At 29.5% G+C, this 26,801-nt stretch overlaps 1 protein-coding gene across 3 annotated transcripts in view; it reads right to left on the bottom strand.

Annotated features, from left to right (window-relative positions):
- The window catches only part of LOC126740910 (carbonic anhydrase-related protein 10), a 340,228-nt gene that overhangs the window by 223,506 nt on the left and 89,921 nt on the right, over positions 1 to 26,801 (bottom strand). For 2 of the 3 annotated variants that reach the window (XM_050447094.1, XM_050447095.1), the window contains exon 3: positions 11,613 to 11,660. In XM_050447094.1, coding sequence (XP_050303051.1) covers positions 11,613 to 11,660 — 48 coding nt within the window. Of the gene's footprint in view, positions 1 to 11,612; positions 11,661 to 17,533; positions 17,669 to 26,801 lie in introns of those variants that run through there. The other variant, XM_050447096.1, reaches the window with a different exon arrangement.

Raw genomic sequence — 26,801 nt, 5'->3', positions numbered from 1 at the left:
TTATTATTATTTTTTAAAGTGACTTCATTTTATCACCACACAATGTCAATCGATAAGGTAAGCTAATGTCAACTGATAAACTAATACTCTTTATATGGAATAAGTGACATCTCTAAAGAGCTATTTACTTGACAGATTACAATGTGTAGAAATTAGTATTTTCAGCACCTCTGTTAATGTAGATCTCCAATAAGGTAGGAGTTCTTTAAGGTACTGAACGGGGAAATAAACTTTTTAATTTTTATATTATTAGTCTTTCTACATGTAGTCTCGAAGAGATTACATCTTTTTCCCTAACTATTTTAAAAATAAAGTGATACAATAAATTAAAGTGAAAAAAAACTAAATTTACTAAACACTTATTATTAAACTTTAGCAATAAACGTTATAGATCTAACCCAACCAATGTATCACAAATACGTTACAGTTTTATAAGTTTATTTGACCTCAATATTGCTTACTTTAAATTTTCTCTAAAATTCAAATTCATTAAAAGTAAATAAATCACTTCAGCTCTGCCTTGAAAAGTAAAATTAATCGTTTTCGAGCAACCCCGGACATCTATCATTTTGTGCATGTTTAATGCTGCGAAAACCGCATACACTTCACTAGGGAAATAATTGGTTTTGATTTACAAACACATTAGCCTCAAAAAATGTAGCTTTTTCATATATCACTCATGCGTTTAAAATTAAATTATTTATTATTTAAGACATACGAACAACTAATTACAAAATTGGAATATGAAATATTAAAAACCATTCACGAGTCATTCTTTCTTTCAGGATATAGAAATTACGATTTTTCTTATAATTTTATTTACTTTTCTAAATATTTTTTTATTAAGCTATTTTCCAATAATTAATCCAGCATTAAATTTGAAATAAACCTACTAATATATATTTTACAGCTTGACTTATGAACAAAATTACGAATTTAAGACCTCTAAGGCCGGTATTCCTAGCCAGCGTATCTATAACCCAGCATGAACTGAATACGAAATTTCTTTTGGACAGAAGCGAATAAATTGATTATTTGGGAAAACACAAAATAAAAACATATATTTAGTATATTATAACAGAGTAGTATGTTAAATATTAATAATTTGCTGTTATCAAATTTTTAACAATATGAAAACCATAAACAAACCAGGATTATCGTAGCTTTGACTACTACTATTGATTTATTTATTTATTATTATATAGTCGCAGACTATATTATGCACGCCACGTCGGGCCCGAAAAATCGTGTTTTTTTGGAAATAAAAATTCATATCTTTGGCTGTATGGCTAGCGAAACGATGAAATTTGGCATAGGGTCTCTCAACACATTGGGAATAATGGATCCGTAAACAATTTTTTTTTCCGGTACCACCAAACGGAGCGGTACTGTCTCAAAGTCAAAAATTCGTAAAAAAATTGGTAAAAATCGAGTTGCTCACGAGATCTCAATTTTAAAGCGTTCAATCGAGTTGAAATTTTCAGGATATAAGGGTTCTTGGGGCTTACGTGTCTGTATACTTTTTGGGCCCGATCGGTATACAGGGTGAGTTGTTATAAGCGAACAAAAGTGACTAAAAAAAAAATTCAAACTTCTCCAGAGGCTAAAAAAAAATTTTTATAAAAAAAGTGTTTCGGCGAAAAGACTTCGTTTTATAAGAGATTTGACATACTTGGAGCTTTTTTTTGTAAAAAATTTATTTTACGAGTTCTGGCATTTTCAGTTTTTTAGGATTTTCCGCCAAACGATACTTATTTTGGGAAAATTTTTTTTTTCAAAAAATAACTTCATCCTTTACCTTTTATATGCCATATAACCGAAATTTTTGGGAACCATACAGGGTGAGCAATAATGAACTTTACCCATGAAGGTCCGACCCGAAAATCACATTTTATTTAATAACTTTTTAGTGGTTGCACCTGGACAATTTATATTCTCAGGCATTAAATACTTTAATAACCCCATTATTTGTGTAAAATTACAATCTTCCAACTTTAATAGGTTCTGAGCAATTCGAATTTTCGCGTTTAATTCATTTGCCGCGTCCCTGTACATGGTGAAAAGATCAGACATCGTCTAAAAGATCCGAAATTTTGTTTTACAACACATACTAAAATTTCAGGGTTCCAGCGATAGTACAAGTACCCGAAAAATGCGATTTTATGAAAAAAGTCCATTTTTTTGCGTTTTTGCAGGTAATTGGAGGTGTCAACCTAAACTCTGATGAAATGGCTAGTGGAAACAATACTTTGACGCATTGTGGTTACAAATTTTTTGCTCGTAACAGGTGGCCGGGACTTGGTTGGGTTTTTTGTAAAATTATGAATGAAAATGAACCGGAAACGATCAGGGAAAGGAAGCACCGAATCAGAAAATGAATGGGCTTTCCGAATCTGTGCATATCAATTGGGGAAATTGTGTATTGCGGCCAGGAAAATTCGGCAAACATTTTGACGTCTTCGAAAAATGCCGTTTTTTTGAAAAGTCAGTGGTTTTATACCGGGGTGAGACGAAATGAAATTTGCCCGATTATTTTATTAAAATTATTCGAATATATACACGGGTCAGTCGTAATGATCTATTTAATTGAAAATAAAAATTTAGATATTAGGTGAGTTTTTACTATTTAGTTTATTATTAATAAATGTTTACAATTCTTAAACATTGCTTTTGGGATATAAATAAAATTTTTTTGAAATTATTGATTTTTAAGGTTAGTCGAGTATCATAACTTTTTTGGTATTGGTGCGATTTGGTTGAAATTTGGTACCTAGTACCTATTTCGGATAAGATTAATAAATTTTTACAGATATTTGACATGACTATGTTTTAAGGTCACGTGACTACCTTTACTTTCTTCCTATTTGTCCGATTTGATTGAAATTTGGTATTTGGGGATTATTTAGGATGCAATTATGAATTTTTCACAGATATTTGACATTTGACTTCCAGGTCACGTGACTATTGTAACTTTTTTGCTATTGGTCTGATTGGGTTCAAATTTGGTATTTGGGCTTTATTTAGGATGCAATTATTAATTTTTGACAGATATTTGACATTTGACTTCCGGGTCACGTGACTATTGTAACTTTTTTGCTATGAGTCCGATTGGGTTCAAATTTGGAATTTGGGGTTTATTTAAGATGCAATTGTTGATTTTTTACAAAATTTTAAAATATTGAGTTCTAGGGTCACGTGACTATCAAAATTTCCTATTTGATTGAAATTGGCTATTAGATGATATGTATATATTTGTAGATAATATTTTGTATTACCCTATTCCTTTTATCTTATTTTGTTAAATTATTTCTTAAATTTGCCTTTAAAAAAAAAATTAAGAAATCATCGGTTCGAATACATAGGCTTTAAAGGGAACTTATGTTCCCTCGTAATATTGTGGCATTATTATAGATTTTGAAAAACAAACCATTTTTTCGCAATTTTTCATGGCTATACCCCTTTCGATTTTGGAGCAAAAAAAATTTTTTTTTTCTTGGGTTTTTTTTTCTGGAAATTGCCAACTTAGGACTTACATTATAATTTGTCGGTCATCATTTTAAGAAAAATAAATTATACCGTGTGAAAAAACCAGTTTCCTTTTGTTTTTCCCACATTTTTACTAATATCTCGACTTCTAAAGCTTCGATTCAATTCGTTGATGGTTTCTTTTATTTCTCATTCTCCTCCTGTCAATTCTTTTGATATTTTATTACTATTACTTTTCAAAATAAAAAGAAAAATTAAAACAAATCGACGTAAAATCCCGTTTGTTCTATTTCAATAAATAGACCCTTATGGGAACTTCTCTCTAATTTTGGTATTTATGGTTTATTTAGGATACAACTAATAAATTATGACAGATAACTGACATTTGAGTTTCAGCTAAGGTCACGTGACTACCGTAACTTTTTTGCTATTGGTCCGATTCTGTTGGAATTTGGTACTCAGCCTTAATTTAGAATACAATTAATATATTTTGACAGATATTTGAAATATAAGACAGTATATCGACACACAACGCGACTATATAACAAATTATGGTTCTTTGAAGCATGATACCCCAACCACTGGTCATCTCTTTCCTTGGCATATAAACGTTGGTACACCTGATAATTTTTGTTTTGTTTTAAGAAATCCTCTAAGGCCCATCACTGACAGGACTTAGAGGTTCCAAACTGGTCCCCACGGACCAAAAGTATAGGAGCGAAGCGACTATACTTGTTTAGCTTGCCTATTTATTCCACTTTTAAGCATAAGTTTTCCCCAGACATTTCCATTTAGATTTGCCAGTCGGTTGAGATTTCTTCTGGGATCTGCACAACGTCTCCTGTTTTTTAGTCTGCATTTTTTCACATCACATTTCATTTTTGCAATATGATATATCCACCATCACCTAATTGGGGTGATTTTTCGATAAAGTTCTTTCTAAGTTAAATAGTAATGAAATTCAATTTAAGCCACCGGTCTCAAATTTATTAAATTAAAGTGAAAGGATTACACGTGTTTCGCCCATACTAGGCGTTATCAGATCCACTTCTGTATTTACTAATAAAAAGAACAAAAAGAGAAGCAGAGAACAAACACTACATGATACTAGTCAAGGGTAGAAATGAAGTTAAAATAGGTAAAATCGGACGGGGACTAGTTACTACATATTAAAATTATATAAACTAGTTTACTTCTTTTAGTTAAATTAAAGTTTAAAAGTTTCTAAAAATTATATTATATTCAAATATCCTTATAGGCATCAACTTTTACTTTAACAGTCATTTATCAATATCACACTTTTATAATTTTATAATTTTCCTTCTTTTTAATAAGATTCTTTGTAGTTTTTAAATTATGCCCAAAATATTATTTATGTCACGGGTGTTGTTAGGTAAACGGATAAGCCAACGATTACCTGGATAAGCTGCAAAATATCTAAATGGGATTTTGTGCTAATCTCGAAATATTATCTGAAAAAAGTTTTACTGGATATTGGATTTTAGTCGTAGCATATAAATGCAAATGTAATTAATTGTTCCCAAATTAAACAATTGAATTTAATTTGAAATCTATTTGTATTATTGTTAATATGTATTATATTAGGTATCATTTAAATAAAATGTTTAGTTTTTTTACTCTAATAAAACTTTTTTTTAATAGAAACTAGAGGCATTTAGGTTCTAAAGAATAAGTGTTTCCTATCCGTTTTGGTTATGCTTACTATAAAAAAGTATTAAGTTGCTATTAATTTTTATTTTACGGTTCGTGGATATTTCTTAATTTTTTGTTTAGTTTGTAATAAACATAAATTGATAAATAACGAAAATAAAGTATCTATGAATAAATTACTAATTATTTAATAATTAAAGTCAAATATGGACAATTATAAAAATGACCTATATAACTGACAAGATATAGAGGATTTTTTTTCAAAGGTAAATCATTTATGTTGTAGGACTTGTCTTAAACGGAGTTTACATAAAAGTTTTACCAGAAGTACGACATTAAAAATATACAAAAGTTACTAAATAAATTTTTTGATATTCTCGGCGAATGCTGTGTAAATTTTTAGCGCTTCTTATTTACAGCTCTTTTCGTTTATCCAAATTTGTGTTCACCGCACGGAATCTTTTGTTCCATCAATTGTATCAGTTTTTTAATAGTGCGATATCATTTGTCTGATTATTGTGTACGAACAAATGGCTCACGTTTACGAAAATACGGAGAGTACCAACAATGTTGATAAAAGGTTTTCTATAAGAAATCATCCAGCCTCACTTATATCTGTAAATTTACTTAATGAACTTTGACTAAACACAGAATATTCAAAAGAACAACGAGGAGTGCTGCTAAATAAAATTACAAATTGAAGAAGATATTTTAGAGCGCCTTCTGATTTTTTTCCTGTAAGGCTATTTCAAAGAGTTAATGTATCATAATGGAGCAGTAAATCCGAGCAAGATTATATTTTAATAACTGTTAACAAAAGTTACTTCTTGAGTATTACAGGCAGTTAAAGTAAATGTTTCCTTAACTTTTTTTACAGGCAGAGTTAATATTTATTTAATTTTTAAAAAGTACTTTCAAATTAGCTTTGGGCAGTATTTTAGACTGATGGCTAAAACAAGTTTTCTTCTTGTTTCGCGATACATATTAAAGTAAAACATATCGGTAATTATTTTAAACCCAACATATAGTACATAGTACTTATCAAAATATAACTAAACTACTAGTGAATATTCTAATCAGTGAATAACAATAGTGTTATAGTCTTTTTTAATCGATCATTTATCACCAAGTTGTGTTGATTTTGTTTCTTACTACGCCAATATAAATAAATTATAATATATGTAAAAATATATAAAATATATTTTTACATATATTGTGTGTATGTATATATATAAAATTTTAATTATAATATATGGTAAATTTTAGTATATAAATACTCATATATCCTAAACACTACAAATTAAATCTAAACTAACAATAATTCGATAAATTAGTAACTACGTCCGGGAAAACTCATAAAATAAAGTATAGCTGGCGTGGCGCCATATCCACTTCTCTTTCGTCCTGTCTAAATATATTATGGGCAATTCGCCGTAGGAAAGGCTTCTTTCGAATTCAATCTTAACTGCTACGGTTCTCGTGAAACATACACGTGCAAAAGAGCAGAAGCTGCCATTCGGCAGGCTTAGCCTAAGCCGCTAGATAGCGAGTTTTGCACCGTTCCAGTCTCTGGGTACAAATCTCGAACACATATTCGGATTTTATATACGCATTCCCACGAGATGTGGTATGATATTTGAGTTGGGGAGATCTCTTTGAGTAGGAAATATGTTTACAGTTATTTTTGTAAATGTGCACGTTCTTTTATTTTTGTGTTTACCAAAAAAATATAAAATAATATAAAAAAAACTATATTAAGACAAACTGGAAACATTATATGCGGTTTTTAAATGCTGTTATCATGTACGAAATCATCAAAGGAAATAAACTTGAAAGATTTTGTAACTTAAGGGACATATACTTACAAGTTTTAACGTTTCTAAAAAGTAATTAACGGTAATCTTTGCCATTAGGAAATTATAACAAAATATGATTTACCTTAGGATATTAATAATTATTTTCATATTGATAAAAAACGATAATCTAAATATTTTAATCTCAACAATCTTGAGCTTTAAGCATCGTGTATCGCCCAAGAACAAGAGCATTCAGGTACATTCGCGGTCAAGTACCCGAAAAAGCTAAATTCTTAAATGCTTTCGCAACAGTTTCTGAAGGACGTTTATGCACTTTAAACAAGGTGGGTTTATCGGTCATAATAGCTTAAATGGCGACTCTGCTGTACGTACTGCATATTGTGAATCATTCAACTAAGAAGATAGTAACAGGTTCACCCAACGAGTAAGCCCTGTTGGTATGTTCGTCCTCATCCCACAGGAGCCTGCACGTTCATTCTGGAGTCGCATGTGTTCTATATACTTCCACTCTTCTCTACTTACCATATTGATCATTAAACCCTTATAATTGACTGCTACTGGGGATTTCCCTTATTCTTACAATTTGATTATATAATTCAATTTGCAATTCCTTTATTTTTTTCTAATCCTACGGTCCAAGGTTAGCAATGTCGGATATTTGGATTTTTTATTTTCTTTATTATTGAAAGATAGATGATATTCTTTCAAAATCCTGACTGACAAATTGGTTTTGCGTTTCTTCTTCAAAAAAAGATATTTATTCATAAATGAATCTCTATGATTTTTGATATTGCTGGAAAAATGCTTATAGGTCTACGGCAATTGGTGGTTTTAGGATCTGGTTTCTTAGGCAATGGCTTAATAATACTTTTTTCAAGCTGATAGGAAAACTCCGTCTAAAAGACAAGTGTTTATTATGTTTATTAAGTGGCTTATAATATAGACCTAATATTTGATCCTTGAAATATATATTGAAATTTCATTCTCTCTAACTGCTTTCGAATGTAGCTTACTGAGAATTTTTTAGTAGCTGAATTAGTCTTTTTAAAAGCAATTTATCCCTATAACTTTTGTAACACTCCTATTACTCATTTGGGCATTTTCTGAGTTTTGTTAAAATTTTATCAAATTTAGTAAAAAACTTTTTTAACAAATTTCGTAAAAGAAAATAATTTTTTCAGAGGTTTATTATATAATATTTAATTATGCCACAAGTGTGTAAAGTGAATCTTTTTTATAAATATAAATGTTGTCGCATGAGTCGTAGGTGATTAAAGCAATCACTGCTTTGTACAGTATCAAGCATACGTCAAGTTTACTGTATTAAAACGTAACTTTTACGAAAATTCTATAGTGGGTACTTTTTGTTTCGCACGAAAAAAAAAATCAAAAAATAGCATTTAAAAAATAATGACATACGTTCTTTTTGCTTAATTTTATTTATTATAACATCTTGCTTTATATTTAAAAACTGTAAGAAAATAATTGTACTTTTACAAAATATTATAATTTTTAACCTTCTGTATAATATAATTAAAGTTCCTCTATTTTAAATCGCTCTATTAACAGTATCTACATTTATATACAAATATTTTTAAAATTGGTGCACGCAATCTTTTTCATAGGACAAATTGAATTGGTAGATGCATTGGTGCAAGCAGTCAAAAAATCAAGGCCGAAGTAGCTTGAATCGCTAAGTCGTGGTTCCTTCAGATCTGGTTATATTTAATCTGTGTTGAGATTATAAGGAACTAATTTCAATAAATATTAAAAAGATTGTTCTTTGTAGAGATAAAAATTTACTATTGTCTCAGCATATCAGACCCTATTTATCTCAGAAATTATTTTAATGATACTTAACAACTAACGTTATCTTGTTTAACAGATAACAAATCTATTCAGTTTCTTCGAAAGTTAGGGTTAAATACTTAAGTATAACAAGGAATACGTTCTTTACATGAAACATATTACCCTGACTTTAAAATTAAGTCAAATTTTTTTAAAGATTTTAGATTATAAGGCATAACCTAATGTCACACGATACCCGTTTGCTCATATTCTTTTTCCTTAAGCCGTAATACTGAATTAAAACAAACTATCGCATATACCTCAAAATAGCTTCGAAACGATCCCTGCACCTTACAGCTCCTTTGTTTTGCTTTTGCAAACGAACCGCAATTGCTTATATTAAGTTCAGCCGGTTGGCCGGTTGGCCGCAAGTCTTGGCGCTTCTTGGCTTATGCAATAACCATACAAATACAGAAACTAAATTATACTGCAAACAGCTAATTTACATGACAGAAGGGCGCAGATGGCGCTTCTGCTCTTGTTTCCCGTTCGACTCGGAATAATGCATGAGAAGGTGACGGGCGGACACCGGCCCTAAGCCGCGCCGCACCGTCCGGTTCGCTGTTTATGCATATTAAATGAGGTTATGTTGTATGTTCACGCTTTTGACAGACCCCAGGAAGTAAAACAACGTACAGTTGTTATGCGTCAAAGAGTTAAAGTTTGTTTATTGGTGCCATTTATATTAGATATTGTATATGTCACTATCCCCTTTGGGATTGAAAATGACAAGAGACTCAAAGTGGTCTAAACTAAGACGAAGTTTTCTAGTAATAGTTGCAATAATTTAGTAGTCTTATTGTTTTTAAAATTTGGACCTGAAAGTTTCGCAAACAAGCATATTATCTCATCCTTATCGGCGACCTCTTAGACAGGGTGAGATACACTCCTAAAATCTCAAATAGAAAGGGGGTTGAGTGATACATCATCTTAAAGCTCTTGAAAAATGCTTTCCAATAATACCATAGAAATTATGTCATTTCACATTTGAAAAAACTCTTCTTTGTTTATCAAGGAAAACAATAAATAAAAATACAATAAAAAAAAAACTCCAAGTCAGGATCTCATTAAACATATGTATATATAATTGCTGAAAAAGCTACACATGTTTCGCTCCTATCGGAGCATCATCAAGCCTAAAAGTAAATAAAAAATAGTAGAAAAAGAACGCTTACTAAATATGCTCAAAAACTTTTTATCTAGACATACCCTTACACCGATTATATAACAACTAACAAGAAATCTAAAGCTATGTTAGGTCAACAATATTCACCTTAGATAGAAATAATCAAATAAAAAAACCTTTTTAAATTATCACCCTATATATAGCATATATATAACATATTACTTACCACTTAACCCTTAAGCCTAAATTGGAACCTGAATATATAATTTGTTTTAGGTATTACGTGGTAACCCATGACACATTTTAATCTCTATGAAAATACCTTAATTTTGCATAATCATGAGTTGATTGGAAGCAGCCAAGATTAATTTATATTTATAAGCCCAGGACATGAGAAGAATTTAAAGTAAATTATTAGCACTTCATGTAAAAGTAAACGAATTATATAAATATGACTTGAAACGACACAAATGATATCGCTCAAAAAGAATATTCTATAAAATGCATAATTCAAAATTATATAATAACATTTTGCTGATATATATTTTTATTATATCGCAAGTTCATTAACCACCATTAAATTAAATTTTATTTTTCCTACTTTTAATTTCTTAAGCCTTACGTCCTTGTAAAACTATTAATTTTACGAACAAAAGGTTGAAAAATTGTATTGTATTTTGTTTGTTAAATCGTTGGTATTTATTTTCAGATCATGACACAAAAAGCGGGATTTTACATTTTTTTAGTTTAAAAATTATTTTATGGTTATTTAAGAAAAACAATTTGGGTATTTAAAAAAGTTTCTTCTTAGCCTTAAGGAGTTTTCACTTAAGAAAATGTTAAAGTGTTAAATTTACTATTTTAATCATGTAAAACTTTCAAAAAGGAATCTAGCTGATGATCCCTAATTCTTAATATATCAGGGATAATGGCTTAATAAATCTGAATGCCCACTATATGACCGTCTTAAAACTACATAAAAAACAACTCTTAATTAATACTTCTGGCAGCGAAAAGCATTTTGTCAGCATAGTCTCCTCTTATTGGGCGCACTTTTATAACAGCTCGAGTCACTGCATGTACTATAAAACTAAGAAAGCTGTTATCTATAATCGAATAGAAGATCACGATTAAATAGAATTTTACCATTTCCATAGTATCATGATTATAAATTTAGAGGCAACATTTCAGGGAGAATATTACCAACAGATATCAGTTTTGGTAAAGGAACGGTACTATAACACGAATATAAGAATAAAAATTAAGATAGATGGAACTAGCAAATTATTGCCAAGGGATACATCTAAAGGGATCTGATATTAATAAACTCTTATCACATAAGAGTACTCCCATCAAAAGTGGATACTAGATACCTTATTTCATGTTTTGAAGCATGTCTTTTAGATGGTGCCACAGAGTTCAGAAAACGTAAAGAAACAAAGCTAATCCTTTAATAAAAAATATAACGAAATGCATACAACAGTCATATTAAAAATCTTTGCAGGCTGCTCCATGGACTTTATAAGCAAGATTAAAGGAATACGCATACATGTATTTAGTTAGTCACGGAAAGATTGTTAAAAAATACAAGGATTTCATTTATTTACCAGTATTAAAAGGTACTAATACAATTTAAAAATAAGCTTAAAAAAATATAATCTTACCAGATATTCCATCATAAGTCCACCATTCTTGCCAATTGTCACAGTCAACTGAAAAGAATAAGATGCATGTTATAAAACAAAGATTCAAAAATCAAATATAGAGCCTAAAAATAAGTTTAGGACATCATTAGGACAACAATATTTAAAACAATCAAGAGTTTTTAAATTCTTAGAAAATAGAGCCAGAGGGCTTAAATGTATAATTTTTTTACCTCTGGCAATTCATTCAATACCATGTGTAGTCTAATACCACTCCAGACAGTAAACTCGTATTTAAGGCTCTAAAGATTATCATACTAAGATTTTAAATGAAAATGATTCACTTACTCTCGTTTGATTGCAAGATTTAAAGGAGTGCTAAAGTAGTACAAGTACTATCCAGGCATCGAAATGTGAATTGGCTGCATTTTTTTAAATATTTACTTTCAAGCTTCTCAAAATTCTAACTCTACTTAGCGTTGTCAGGAGAGAATGATTATCTGAAAAGTCGGAATTCGAGAGTCTTTTAAAAAAAATTAAAAGCTGCGAATGGTCTTAATTTTTATTGTTTCTACAGCTCATAGCATTTATTTGCTATGAGCTGTAGTCGTTACATAATTTCAGGTCGTAATAAAAAAAATGTTATTTTGTATGTACTAAATTATAATCCTAAACTAGAAAAAAAAACACTTCTCAGAAAAGTACTGCAAGCATTAAACATAGTAGAAATAAGTTATTTAGTCAAAGAGTACAAACATATGCTAAACAAACAAATGACCTCCATAGAGAATAAAATAACCATAAAATAGACTAGGTCACAATCGCAATACAGAAAACAAACACATCGCTAATTTTCATTTAAAACTAACTTTCTCAAAACAAATGATGTTTATCTTAAAGTCCCAATTTGGGAGTATATTTTTTAGGTTTATTTGTTTTTGTTGAAGAAAGCATGCTGAGGCACCTTATGAGTTTATAGATCATGCACATAAATATGCATGTAACAAATAGCCTCTAGAACTGCCCCCGGTTTCTTTTCATATCTTATGCCATCATATTTCTTTTAAAATAATTTATCAATATTTTCTAATTTAAGGATAGAACATTTTAAATGTGTATACTATTACAGCACTGAAAATATTTCTAAAAATTAAATTTGAGCACATTTTTAATAAAAACAAGCGTCTTTGTTATACTGCCGGGAACATAAGATGAACTGAAAGCGGTAATATAGTCCGTCTATAACATAAAATTCTTCATCCTCTGATTTCAAGAAAAGGGATGTAAAGTCGGCAAAACATCGGTTTATTGGAATATTGTCGTTCAGCCAACAACTCGTCGACGATCTTCAGGAGCAGTTTAATAAAATGCCTCAAGAACTGCTTAGTTTGCGAAAGTGACGATAAAAAGGGCTTAACAACGAGGAAAATGTCGGCAGTTTTATGGTAATCGAGAGTCTGTTACTGCGACGCGATTGTTTAGTAAATTTATTTTATCATTGAACTGTAAGTAGTACATATTAGGAGTTTTGTATATGTTTTACGTGTAACAAATATTATTTGTTTTATTTTAGTTTTAGCGAGATAATAACTATCTTACTAATCTATTTAAAATTTAACAATTTAAGGGTAAAGGGTATTCAAAATATTTTACATAATGACATAATAAATTAATGCGTGTTAATGATAATTAAATCATACCTAAATATCTAGATAGATTAATGAGTTTAACTATGGTAAACTACACCAAGAAATATAAATACGCTACTCAAATTTAGAACGGGAAGTTAGAATGCTTTAATCACGAGCCGGAATATACGGCTTATATGATTTAAATAATTTGTAATAAAGTTTAAGGGGATACATCAATAATTATAAGCATTTTTTTTACAAATTCGTCACAAATTGGTTACAATTTGTTCACAAATTTTTAAAATTACCTTCAAATTAACAATAGCTGACCAAAACAAAGTAAAAATGCATAATCTCTAGCAAAATACGGACATGGAAAATAATTCATAAAGCCCTAAATCACTATTTAGTATTTTAAACAATCGGCCTTAATGACCTTTTGTGAAAGTGAAACAGAACAATGGCATGTACCAGATGAACTTTATTGTATGATCCTAACTCAACGGGAATAAAAGATATTGCGAAAAGAATCAAGGCTGGTGCACAAAGATCTCCAAGATGTTAGGTAGAATTCAAGCTCCTGTAATTCGTTGGTTGTATGGAAAAGTTTTATAGAAGCTTTAATAAATACTAAAAGATTCTAGAAGTTAGGTCTATATAATAGTTTTCCAAGAACCAATACTAAAAAATATATTCTATTTTTCTGTTTAGGCCTAACCTATGACAGATGCCGTAATGGAGTCGTTTATTACTTTTACTATTTAGTTTAGATTTTTAATGCTTAGTCCGAAATTTAAAGAAAGAATGGTAGAAAGAATGAATATATTAAATAAACTTTATTTATAAAACAATTTTTATTTCGAGCCACTGTCCAATGAAAAATAGGCATAAACATGGCTACTTTAGCCTATTATTTAATAATGCAAAATTTTGCCATCTGCATAATTAAGTCACAATAATCTTATAGTTTATTATCACAGGTGCCAATAGTATTTATTAAAAGAAGATTCTCGACAGCCTGTAGTTTACCAAGGAGGTTTTATTTGATTTATCGTTTTTTTCTCATATGTCCTGAACCAATTGACATACTGACATCAAATTTCAAACATACGAGTCTTTTAAAAAGTGTTCATGTTTTCTGTAAAGGGCGCTCGTTGCGTTAGTTTTTACTTTTTTAGAACCCCTAACTTTTTTGCAGCTCCGTATATTGGTTTGAAAAGTAACAAAATAATTTACTTTTTTTCCAGTATTCCTGTAGCATGTACGTAGTTCTTATTATTTATTATTATTTAAAAATTATAAAATCGAAAGCTTTTGCAGAGTATCAAATGCTTTGTTGGGGGCCGTTCGTATAGATGCTTAGACATGCGAGGCGTTGGATTCTATCCAGTTGCACTTGAATTTTTGATTTTCGGTGTAAAGTCACAAAACGTTAACCATTTCACGATAAATTTATAAAGGATGCTTCACTAAGAACGCAATATTTGAATTATGTGCCATGTTTGACAGTCATAATGTCGTCACGATCACACGGGAGAACAACGTATCCTGATTGTCAAAAATTATTATCGAAATAGTGAAAGTTTAGCTATTATTGCCACTATTTAAGTACTTATAATGTCCGGTCAAAATAATGTTCCTAATTCATCTACTGTGAAAAGAATACCCAATTCGAAAGTACTGGTTTGGATAGTAAGATCGTTTAGAAGAAAACATTACGGCAGTTCGTGAGAATATGACAGAAAGGCAAGAGACGTCAATTTGTCACCGAGCACAAGAATTGGACATAAACACTAAAGATGGACAGTTGCATGCCTAGGCAATATAACTGACTCAAAAACTCCTGCCATCAGACCATGAACAGCGAACAGAATTCACCAATTGGATATTTTCAGTGATGAGGCTCATTTTTACCTGAAGGCTTTGTTAATAAGCCAAACTATTTCATTTGGGGCTTAGAAAATTCTCGAATGATTTATCAAAAGCAATGCATCCACAACGCGTCACAGTATGGGGTGCATTATGATCTGGAGGAATAGTTGGATTGTTTTTCTTCAAAAACGAAGAAGGTAATGCAGTAACCATGAATGGCGAATGTTATTGTGCTAGAATAAGACAGTTTCTTGCGCCTCAACTGGAAGCTTGACGACATGTGGTTTCAGCAGGACGGTACCATATATCATACCGCCCATGAAACATTTAGGATCTTGAGTTTCTCCTGGTCATTTCTTGGTTTGGTGACCAGTATTGGCTTCCACGCTCTTCAAATTTAATGCCTTTAGACTTTAGGCTGTGGGGTTATCTGAAGTCCCGAATATGCCAGCAAAGCCGTAGAATTATTTACCAGTTATCTTATTTTATGCATAATTGTTAAGCGTATGTTTTCTAAATCAATAAATATTTCAATACTTTGCCACAGAAAATCATGTTTTACTGAACACTGAAATCTTGCGCTCCTATTGAAACACTCTTTAGATCTAATGAAGGATCTTAAGTGATAGATCCAAGAACTCTCAAAAGCCCTCTTTACTACAATTTTTGAAGCGAAAGAAATTTGCAATCATTATGGTCAGCATGAAAATGACCTTATCTTTACAAAAATAATTTGTAACTCTTTATACTTGATAAAGTATATATACTTTTGCATATTAATTGACTATAAATTAATGATATAATTATAAATATTTGAATCTGGCCAAACCAGGAAAAATTCTTAATTTCTTCATATATGTATAATAAGGTGATGAAGAAGAGAGAACCGGAATACGAAGGTAAAACCTTTTTCTTTCTTTTCTGTTATTTTTATAAAATAATAAAAAGACAAAAAAAATTACAAAATTTGTTATTGATGTCACGTATTTTAGTTTTTGAACAAGAGATGCTTACAATCTGAAAAGTAAACTTCAATTGTCATGAAAAATTACTTTGACTTCGTGGTTCTTTTATTTTACATTCTTTTTTCTGTTGTACATCACCAGACCAATATTCGTCTTGACTTCCAAAAAAATAACAATGAAAAGATAAAAAACCGTTGCAGAATATTTTATAAAATATTTCTCAGCTAAATGGAATTATTTCCAACGATTAACGGACGGATATTGTTTCTCCCTTTTGAAACCGGACCCTTTTATTGCCCTTTAACATTGTTGCCGCATTTCCGTGGACAATCCGAGAAGGTCGGTTACAGTTTTTCCGACTCTCTGCTGCGACGGATTCGCGTGTAATCTGATCGTCAATCTTACTAACAAACGCCATTAGAGAAGGAAGCACTTCTATCTCACTAATGGCGGCGCAGACAGTAAGTCAAACTCGGAAAATTGATAATTGAAGAAAATCATTAATATACTTTCTGACGTTTATTCTAGTAAAGTGAATCCCTGGGATATTTGCCCGACTAATGCAGCATTAAAGTAGCACCGGACTCTTTGGGAGAGGCTAATGCGAAATTGTTTGATTTATGGTTGGCAGTCATTATTATTTTCAGATTTAGTATGAGTTTTTAAATATTTTTTTACCTTAACTGTATACGCTGTTTTTGTTTTGTGAAATATATAAATATAAACTATCTACCCAAAGAGTCTATTGTGCTAAAATATATGGGATGTTTTTCTCATTTAATGTTTTTCTTTTAATATACCAGATCATAGAATAAATGTGATGTCAAAAGTTATTTGAAGCATCTTACATATTTAAATATTCTACTATTAAAAGTTCTTTAATGGTAGAATATATTAATTAGGTATTAATCATTTTCTACAACTCTTCTCATTAAGTCCACTTGCTGCGATGAAAATTACAAAAAGGAGATGACGCCAAAGTAACCAAAAAAAAATTATTTAGTGCAACATTGTCAATGAAAAAGTTGTTCGTCTCAAAAAGACCTACAAAATTCATTAAAAAAAATTCTTGGCCGATAAACCGTTCCCTTGTTATAGCGTGTATAATTACGACCATTTTGCTTTGTATGATCAAATCAAGTTTTTTCATAGTCAAAATATTTAAAAATGTTCTTCCATATTTACATTAAAAAAAATATTTTTAATTGCAAAATTATAAATAATAATAATAATAATAATAATAATAATAAGAAAGTTAAAAATAATATATGATTATTTAAGAAAATAGTATATGAATATTAACTTCATTGGTCAAAAGAGATATAAAAAAATTTTCATGCGCAGTCGTATAACATTTATAATAAAAAAAAAAATTATTATCTTGTTAGAATATTCCTTGTTGGCAAACTGTAAAATAATTCGATGAAAGTTGTTTCTTTCATGATAATCTGCGTTTAAAATATTTTGTACTTACATTAATCCTTGGTCTGTCAGCTTGTTGCGCTTATCACTGTTATGTGGTTATAATTACAGTGAAATTAACTTGTCATTACCTATTAATTCATGTTTAATAATTTAAGTTCTTTCTCATTCTTACTTTTAAATTATTATGCTTGCTCACTTTGATAAGGTTACATAAGATTTTTTCATTTTATAATAAAGTACGAAAAAAATTGTTGTTTATTGTTTCACACATTTACAATAGGTGCAATTGTTTATTTACTTGTTACTTGTACTGACGTGTAAATCACCATTTTGCGATAATAATTCATAGTAGTAAGTGGAGTGCATAATTTTATAATAATGTAAACAAAGTTTGAAAATCTAATAAAATTATTATCGATTACAATAGAAATTCTACGGAGACAGGTTTGAGACGCTATAACTAAGAAACGGTTTATCGGCCAAGATAATTTTTTAATTGCATTTTGTAGGTTTTTTTGGAGACGAACAACTTTTTCATTGACAATGTATCTTTACGTAGTATCAAATACTATGTATCTTTCTTTTATTTGGTGCTGTCGAGCGTTAAATTGGACGTTAGGTCTGTTCGGGTTCGAACATAGGATGAAACTAAAATAAGCTTCAATTATGACTGCTAAAGAGTTAATTCACCAAAGGTACCATTGGCTAGCGATTACAGAGATTAGGGAGGATCCCTCTTAGCAAGTCTCACGGATCCCATAACAATCTATAGCTTACTAATGCGGAATTTTTAGATAAGGGGATAAAAAGAAGCCACCTGTCCTAGATTTGGAGATTTTCAAATTATTCAAATAATTGCTTTTTAAAAACCATGGATTTTCTATAATATAATAATATTTATATAAAAACATATTCAATTACTATAACAGCATAACAATGCCAAATAGTCGTCACCACTTTCCCAGTGAAAAAACATTATTTGGTTTTTTGAAGCCGATTTTTCCTTCGGAGTCTACTGTATTGACTGTATTTTTATTGACGGCAGATAATGTTGTATCCAGGTTTTGTCTACGAAAGTAAATTCTCATTAATAGATGTAGATAAAGAAACTGGGTCCACAGAATGTTGAGAATGTTCATTTGAACACACCTTTGATACAACGTGCGACAGCTTCCTCAGGCCTTAATTACAAATATCGTTTAATATCTGAGGAACACGTTCTTTAAAGATAGTCATAGCCTCTTCTATCTTTGTTATTTTTATTTAACAGTGATTAAAAACTATTTGGTATTTAGCGAAGAGATAGTCAGTGTTTGCAGTTTTTGAACATTCTGTACGTTGATCATCTCCCAAGCTGGTTTTTAGCTGACCAAATTTTCTCATTGATAAATAATCAAAACGCATGTAGAAATGAGCAAAAATCATAGTATAAAGCACCCAACTAATTATATATTTGAGTAATTTTGTTTTTCAAATATTTAACAGATCTTCTTTATCTTATTGATATAAACGCAATAATAAGGAAAAAGATACAAATGTTAAGTGGAATGATATTTGAAAAAAAAATTGCAAATAATCGCCAAATAGTTATTGCAAATTATTAGTTCTAGAAATACCTTCTGCACACTGGCATAGTGAACTAAACGTGCCAAGGCTTTTTAAAACAACTATAATTAATAATAATAATAATAATAATAATGACTTTTATTTCCAACAAATACATAGATATCAAAATAGTAATAAATTTGTCATAGATTACCTAAATGTGGCGCAAATTATTAACTAATGTACAGTAAATACATTATAATATATACATATCACATAATAATTATTCGTATGATATTTGGACATGCTTGCTACCCAGCACACCTTGGCAAAATTAAAGTATTACCTACTGATCTGTGCATAAATTGTAATCTTACATGTGACCTAAATCACATATTTTTGGAATGTAAAAAATATACTCAAGGAATGTAAATGCTACTGGTTAATTTACTCATGGAATGTAAAGTAATTATTATTATTATGTAATTATTGGCACTAGAAAATGTAAAAAATATTGAATGATCTAACTACCTTCCTTAGAAATGTAAGACTAAGTATTTAGTTTAGATTTTTAATTAGAATAGTAATGCTAGTCTCATTCCCTTATGTTTCTGTGGTCAATATCCCTTGTATTGAATTAGGTCGCCTTGACAGACCCCAGCGGTGTGAAAAGTGTCTCACTGTCTTAAATGTTCTAGATATATCTATAAATTAGATATATCTAGATATTATAAATAAAATAACATTAAAAGAAAAAAATATATAAATAGAAAAAATAAATATTAAATAAATAATTTAAGAAATAATATAATAAATTAATAAAATTAAAAAAAAATAAATACAAAATTGTAGATTGCTTCAGCAAGAGTATATTTTACATAAAGGATAAAGAATATTGTTAAAACAATTATCAGAGTAGTTAAAAATATGCGATACATTAATAATTGCAAATAAAATAAAATATAAAGATTGTAACTAGCTGCATGGTTAAATGACACACATCACAAAAAAATATTTAACAGCTCGATCAACACACCATAGACAACCATATTCAATGACTTTTTTTGACAAGTGCTGCCATTTTTGCGTTAAAGTTAGCAAGTTCTTAGGCATCCCGATATTTAGTTATAAAAACTAGTGCAAATGTTACTAAATTAACAGCTTCTTGTTTTTTAAAAGGTATTCATAATTTGTGTCTCAAACACAAAAGTGATGATTGCTTTTATTTTATCATTTCACAAAAACATCCAATCAAATTATAGTTTATTATTTGTTCTGAAAAACAAGCACTTAATCATAAAAGACAAGACAAACAGAGGGGGGTCGGTTGGAAAACATTTAGTTCGTTGGCTCCAAAGCTATGAAACAGTTGTAATGGCGCCCAGACTCACAAAAACTAACCCGGTTTAGAGACGCTGCTAAACTGGCGCCAGACTGACTGGCGATAGTAGTTGGGGGATCTTTTTCCAGCTTCCTGCTGACTGTTACATATTTTTATCTGTTGTTATGAATGGCAAAATAATATTTTTAGCTTACCCGGTTTACATTTACCCTCTTTTCATTTAAAATATATTTGAATAATTAATTAATTTTCGTAAAAGTAGTTCCAGTAGTGAAATATTGGGAATTCCATATCAAAAATAGATATAAACAATGGAAATTAGAATTTATTGAATTTATAATTAAGAACTGAAACCTAAAATTAACTTCTCGTTATATGATTAACTGTAAAGGTTTATTTTTAAAAACCTAATTATTTAAACCCTATAAATTCAAGGACACCTGGCGTAAAATAATTGAAAAGTATGCTTTCATGCGATAATGGATTTAAAAAAAAAACCAAAACCAAAATGTTATCAAAGCGAATACAGAAGGAACAAAGCCTATTGAAACACTGCGGAACTGATGTGATAGGGACGCAACATAGGGTTACAAATTCAGTAATTAACTAAATTGAAATCGAACTACTTACTGAAATACAGGTAGCTAGATATATTATTAATATTGATGTTAAAAGGAAAAGTATAAAAGTTTGAAATATACATACCGTTTAAATTTGAAAAATGACCCAAATACACCAGGATGGTAAGTAAATAACCATTTGACTCATTATTCACTTAAGGTATAAATAAACATATTGGGCTAGTTCAAAAATTCCATAGGAATACAAATACGGATTTACTAAATAAATGAAAAACAATATGAAGCATTTCTTTTATGACCAGAAGAAAGGCTTCAGACCAAAACGTTTCTAAATAAATAAAGAGAATTTATCTCTAAATATGCTTAACTATCAAGAAAATACATATACATGTGTAAAATCCAAACAAATATACTAACAGGTCGATGTAGACTCAATTATTAGTTTAACAAAATTGGTGTCGTGAAATATTTTCTATGCAAATAATGCCTAAAAAATAACGACATAGCTAAATATATTCCTTGGGAATTCCCAGCATTTGTAAAAAAAAACACATACAGAGAAACTCACTTAAGAAAGGACTAGCTGAACAAAGCAAATATCAAGGAAAGCAAGACCAGTAGGATTTTTGGCTTCACCAAGGAGGTATGATGGTAAGTTGTACCTATTTTTTCACTACTCGATGGTAAGAAGTTAGTTTAGATTTTGTAGACATAATCTTTGGGCATAAACGAAGTGTGAAAGTCAGTGATTTCCAGAGCCAAAGAAAATGTAGCACAAATCGGGAGTACAAGAACTTGTACGAAAATGTACGATCGACCTAAGTTAAATTCTAAGTGCTCAAAAGTCGGCATAATTTAGAAATCTTTTTTTAATTTAAAGCGTTGTCTATGATTTTCTGTTGCGTGTTAATGTAAGGTTATTTCAGCCCCGAAGAAAGAAATTTGCCAGTCGTATAAGTTTTTCAATATACCAAACTTAACAAGAGATTACATTAATAGAGAATTAACATTAGAGAAATTAACATCTATATTTTAAAATCAAATCATTGCAAGCCTAAATATGATAAAATATGACGTGGGTGTGCTATTTTATTTCAGAGAAAATATAAATAGAATCCAACAACCTAAATTAGGATCCAATAAACTCTGAACTTCTTTCAGGTATAATACGTATGCGATCTATCGCAAAGATAGAAAACATTTTTGACAGACAATACTTACAATCGAGAAAATTTTGCTCAGCTGCTACAAAATACGCGCATTATTAAAAATTGAAATGACAACTTTACTTCCATTTCACATTCAAATCTCATTCAGTTTAAATTCCAAGTATTTCTGAGTACTGACCTTTCTACTTTTAATATAACTTTAAAAATGTATAAATTTGCAGACATTTAAAAAGTTTTACCGGTGTTTTTAATAAAATTATTTTATGTCTTAAATTTTTATTGGTGTATTAAAAAATTATGCCAATGTCAATCGGTGTAATTATATCTTGGTCCAATAATCTTTAAAAGATGATAGATAGGTACCGCTTATAATATGTTGGTCCCTTAAATTTTTTGTCTCTTAGTTAATTGTCAAGATTTTTTTTGTTAATGTACTGTTGAAAAGAGTATCAATCAGAGAAGTTGTTAGAGGTTATACATACTTAATTGTTTAAAAAATACAATGCCAATTTAGATTCTAGTTTCCTTTTTTTCGTTCATTTGGTTACTTAATTTCTTCTTGTTAAACAAAACAATGTTTCTTGGTAATATAGGAATTTAAGTTATTGTAGATTAAAAAATATTAAACATTATTAGGTTGAATATGAAGAAGTTTTGTTGTGAAAAAAGAGACTCCACTTTTCGATAAAAATATAAAAAAAACTAACTAATTATACATCTAACCATTTTTAAGGTATCTGGCGCACCATCCTAAATAATTTGAATGAAAATTTTGAGACATTATGTATTGTGTCTATTTAAGATATGCCTATTTTTAACATGTTAGTCCATTTAAATTTTTTCAGTCTCATTTAATAGTTAATTATCCAGATTTTTTTTTGTTAATGAACCATTGAAAGGATTATAAATCAGAGAAGTTTATAAAGTATTAAAAATTTTGAATTGCCGTTAATTATTTAAAACATAATTTTTTCAGTAATTCTATATTTTTTTTTACTTATAGTTTTTTAATGGTATATTTCTTCTTGGTAAACTAAAATGTTTAAGATAATATAGGTATTTATTGCAGCATTTGATCCATAAAGTTATAATTTTATTGGAACTTTTAAGGCCCTGTGTATCATATCCACTTAAGTTATGCCTATTTTTAATTAAAAATCTCAGATTAATTATCATATTATTATTTACGATTGATAAATAGCTATTTCTTTGTACTTAAATATTTACTTAAAGGTTTCTCTTTGAATAAGAAGAAAAAATTAATTAATTTCAATTTTGCCTAAGTAAATTTTGTTAAATTCTTAAAAATATTTTTTTAATTTGTTTAATATTTATATCCAGTATTTAAAAGCGTCGCGATGCGTCCGTAGAGATTAGTTACAGATCGATGGCTGTGTGCCGTCGCGTCGTCCGTCCGGACCCAGTCAAGCATCATGCTAATACCCAGAGTATGCAATTCAAATTAGGAGTGCGAGAGTTAACGACGCCTTGATTAGCACGTCTTGCACGCTGCGGTGCGCCGCTTCTCTAATAGGATAGTATCACGGAGGGTAAACCATAAACTCCGTGGAGAATTAACTGATGGCTACGGAGTTATTTTTCACTTGCCGATTAAATTACCATAGGAAAAATCCGAACTTTTATCCTTACATTTTATTTTAATAAGGTTTTTTTTTGCTTATAGTTTCTGTTCGCATATATATTTATTAGTTCATCAAGATATTTTATTTAATATACGTTACCACATAGCATTTTTAACAAAATCTTTTAATATAATATTAAATAATACTTAATACTGAAAACAATACTACTACTATATTTATTTTAAAAAATTTCTTATCTGTGTTTAATTTAATAATCAATTTCCTAAGTAATCTCTTCTACAGGTTGGGGATTTTAACTGAAATTCACCCTAGAATTTTGTACCTCGTTGGAAAGCTCCTTTTAAAAGGAATTTGACGGTTTTTTTTTTCTTTTTGAAATAAATTAACCCTTGACTTTAAATGTAAAAAAAACTATTTAGAGGTATGAATATTAAAAACCAAAAAAAATCTCAACTGCCCCAAAATTATCTATGTAGATCCACGATAACCTTTAGGCGAATACAATAATTAAAATTTTTGTTTAATAAATAAACACACAGATAAAGAGGTTTTAATGAGATAAATTAAATCAAAGAATGGGTAGATATTATTAAAAAAGTTCTTTGGTAAAGTTATTCGCGAGTATTCTTTTACACCAAAATATTTAATAGAACATTTAAAAACTAAAATCTTAACGATTATTGGGCTTAGAAACCTATAGAAGTTGTGGCGCTTTTCCAATAAATCCATCCTGATTTGCCCCCCACTGTGTCAAAGTACTGTGAGTAAACTTAAGGAGCAATTCAGAACTCATGGACAAGCAAGAAGTAAGTATCCCTTGACAATAACAATCATCAATAAGTGGGGATACAAACGGAATATTTTACTGTGTAATTAAGAATTATCTATGACTCCGGCAGGACAAGTAGCTCGGGATTACGATGTATTTCATAAAACAATTTTAAAAATTCTAAAGTCGCAGAAAAAAGAAACTTAAAAAAAATTAAATAAACTAGGAGCAGCTAAAGGATGATCCTGATCGTAAATTAAAGTTTTACAGAAATATTGAGGAATGAAAACAGAGGATCAGAAATAAAGTTACTATAAATGTTTTAAGAAGTTTACAAGCAGAATTGTATCATAGTTTAAGGCTTTGTCAAGGCTTTGTAAGGCTTTTTTACAAGAAGTAAATGGTTTTCATTTTGAACATTAATGAATAATTTTTTAATGAAAAATTTATATATTACTTGTCATCGTTTCTTAAAACTTAAATAGTAATAATACCAGATGTTTCAATTTAATTAAAAAAAAAAACTGATGTTTTCTAATGACAAACAAAGCGTGCCATTAATCTCCATTTTAAACTAGCATTCGTACAAGATAGCACAAGGGGTATAATTTCAAGTTTCAATATATTACGTAATAAAACTTATAAATTTTATATACATAGTCAAAAAGTAAAATGCAATAATATAAATACATATAGTATACACCAACGCATTTTTAAACTAAACAAGGCCTTATGTTTTATAAACTCATTATACAAGTGAATAAAGGCATTAATTAATGAGAAACCGTTTAATTTTATTTTTAATTTTTTTTGTTTTACGGTTTTTCTTACCAGAAAACTTTTATAAATGATTTTCAAAACAAACTTTTTTCTCTACAAGAAGTATTGCAGGAGGAGATACATTTTTATTTTATCCAACGTTAGAATATTGCAATATATTCATATTATTGTCGCAATTTATAGCTTGAGTACTCGCGAAAGTATATCTTTTTGTAATATACGAGAATGCATAATAGCAGCTATGCATTTTATGCTTTTTAAAATGCGTCCCTAAGGTTCAGGTGTTATTAAATTTTTTATTAAGATTACACCTATTAGGAAACTTTTGCGTCTTTACCAGGTATTGTCGGTATTAAAACCGACATAAAAATTTAGGTAGTTTGAGGATTTTCTTCTCCTACATATAGCTGAACATATATATATGAGTTTTTATTGACGAGATTTTGGTAAATACATATGCGGAAACCATTTTTTCAATATAACTCTTTGACTTAATATAAAAACAAGGTGAGGCTCTCCATTATAGTGTCCTGCTAATTACTTTATAAAAGTCGAAACGTCGGCATATAACTTAACTGGAATTTATTTTATTTTGACCCCACCTGAACAATTTCTTCTGATCATAAAATACTTCTTAATAATTTAAGGTAAGTTCTTCTTACTATTCTTTATGACTATTAAGAAATTAGATAGTCACCTTAAAGTATGTCTGATCATTCCATATATATTCAATAAATGGTTTGTATACTAATCTTGGGAGGCGATATTTTATTTTATTATCTAAAACTCTTGTAAAACCGATAGCAGCTATCCATGATGATCCTGCTATCTAAAACGTCTTAATTCAACCCCGCCAATAAAGTAAATCTTGGATTTTTCATTAAACTATAATTACTTTTTATTATTACTAAATGCTATTCTTGAAATATAAGTAAGGCCTTAAATCTTTTAAATACGAATTTATCTTAAATTTGTTTGTCTATTTTTGCCTGGAATTTTGAAAACTAAACTAATACAAAATACTAATTAACTGAACATTATTATTTATCCATAAAATTTAATCACATCTAAAGATAGCTCTAAACTAAGATAAAACTATTAGATTCAGCTTCTAAAAAAATAAATATTCGCAAAACTACCCCGGCAATATTTGGTTTGGCAGATCTCCTCGGGCCCCAAATATTCTATTATCGTAGTAGTCACTTGAATTGAATTTCTTTCATTTGGCCTCAGTTCGCTTCCTTTCCCGTTGACCCTAAGATTTTCCTTTGTTCTGGAAAGGTTTCTCTTTTGTTTTATTTCTCCGTTCTCTTTTTAATGAAAGAACAGTTTAAAGACTTTAGATTAGCCAGGTTAAATTAGATAATATAGGAAAGTGTCTAAGATAACAAAATGAAAAAAAATATTCTTGTTATTTTTGTCAATCCTGGTAGTTTCTAATAGTAAATATATAGATTTTTTAATAAATAGTAATTTTTTTTTCAAATGATATATAAAAGATTTATTGTTATTCATTGTATTAAAACT

The sequence above is a fragment of the Anthonomus grandis genome, chromosome 10 (assembly GCF_022605725.1).
Source record: "Anthonomus grandis grandis chromosome 10, icAntGran1.3, whole genome shotgun sequence".
In the NCBI taxonomy this organism is placed as follows: Eukaryota; Metazoa; Arthropoda; class Insecta; order Coleoptera; family Curculionidae; genus Anthonomus; species Anthonomus grandis.
This window is presented reverse-complemented; position numbering and strand designations above follow the sequence as displayed.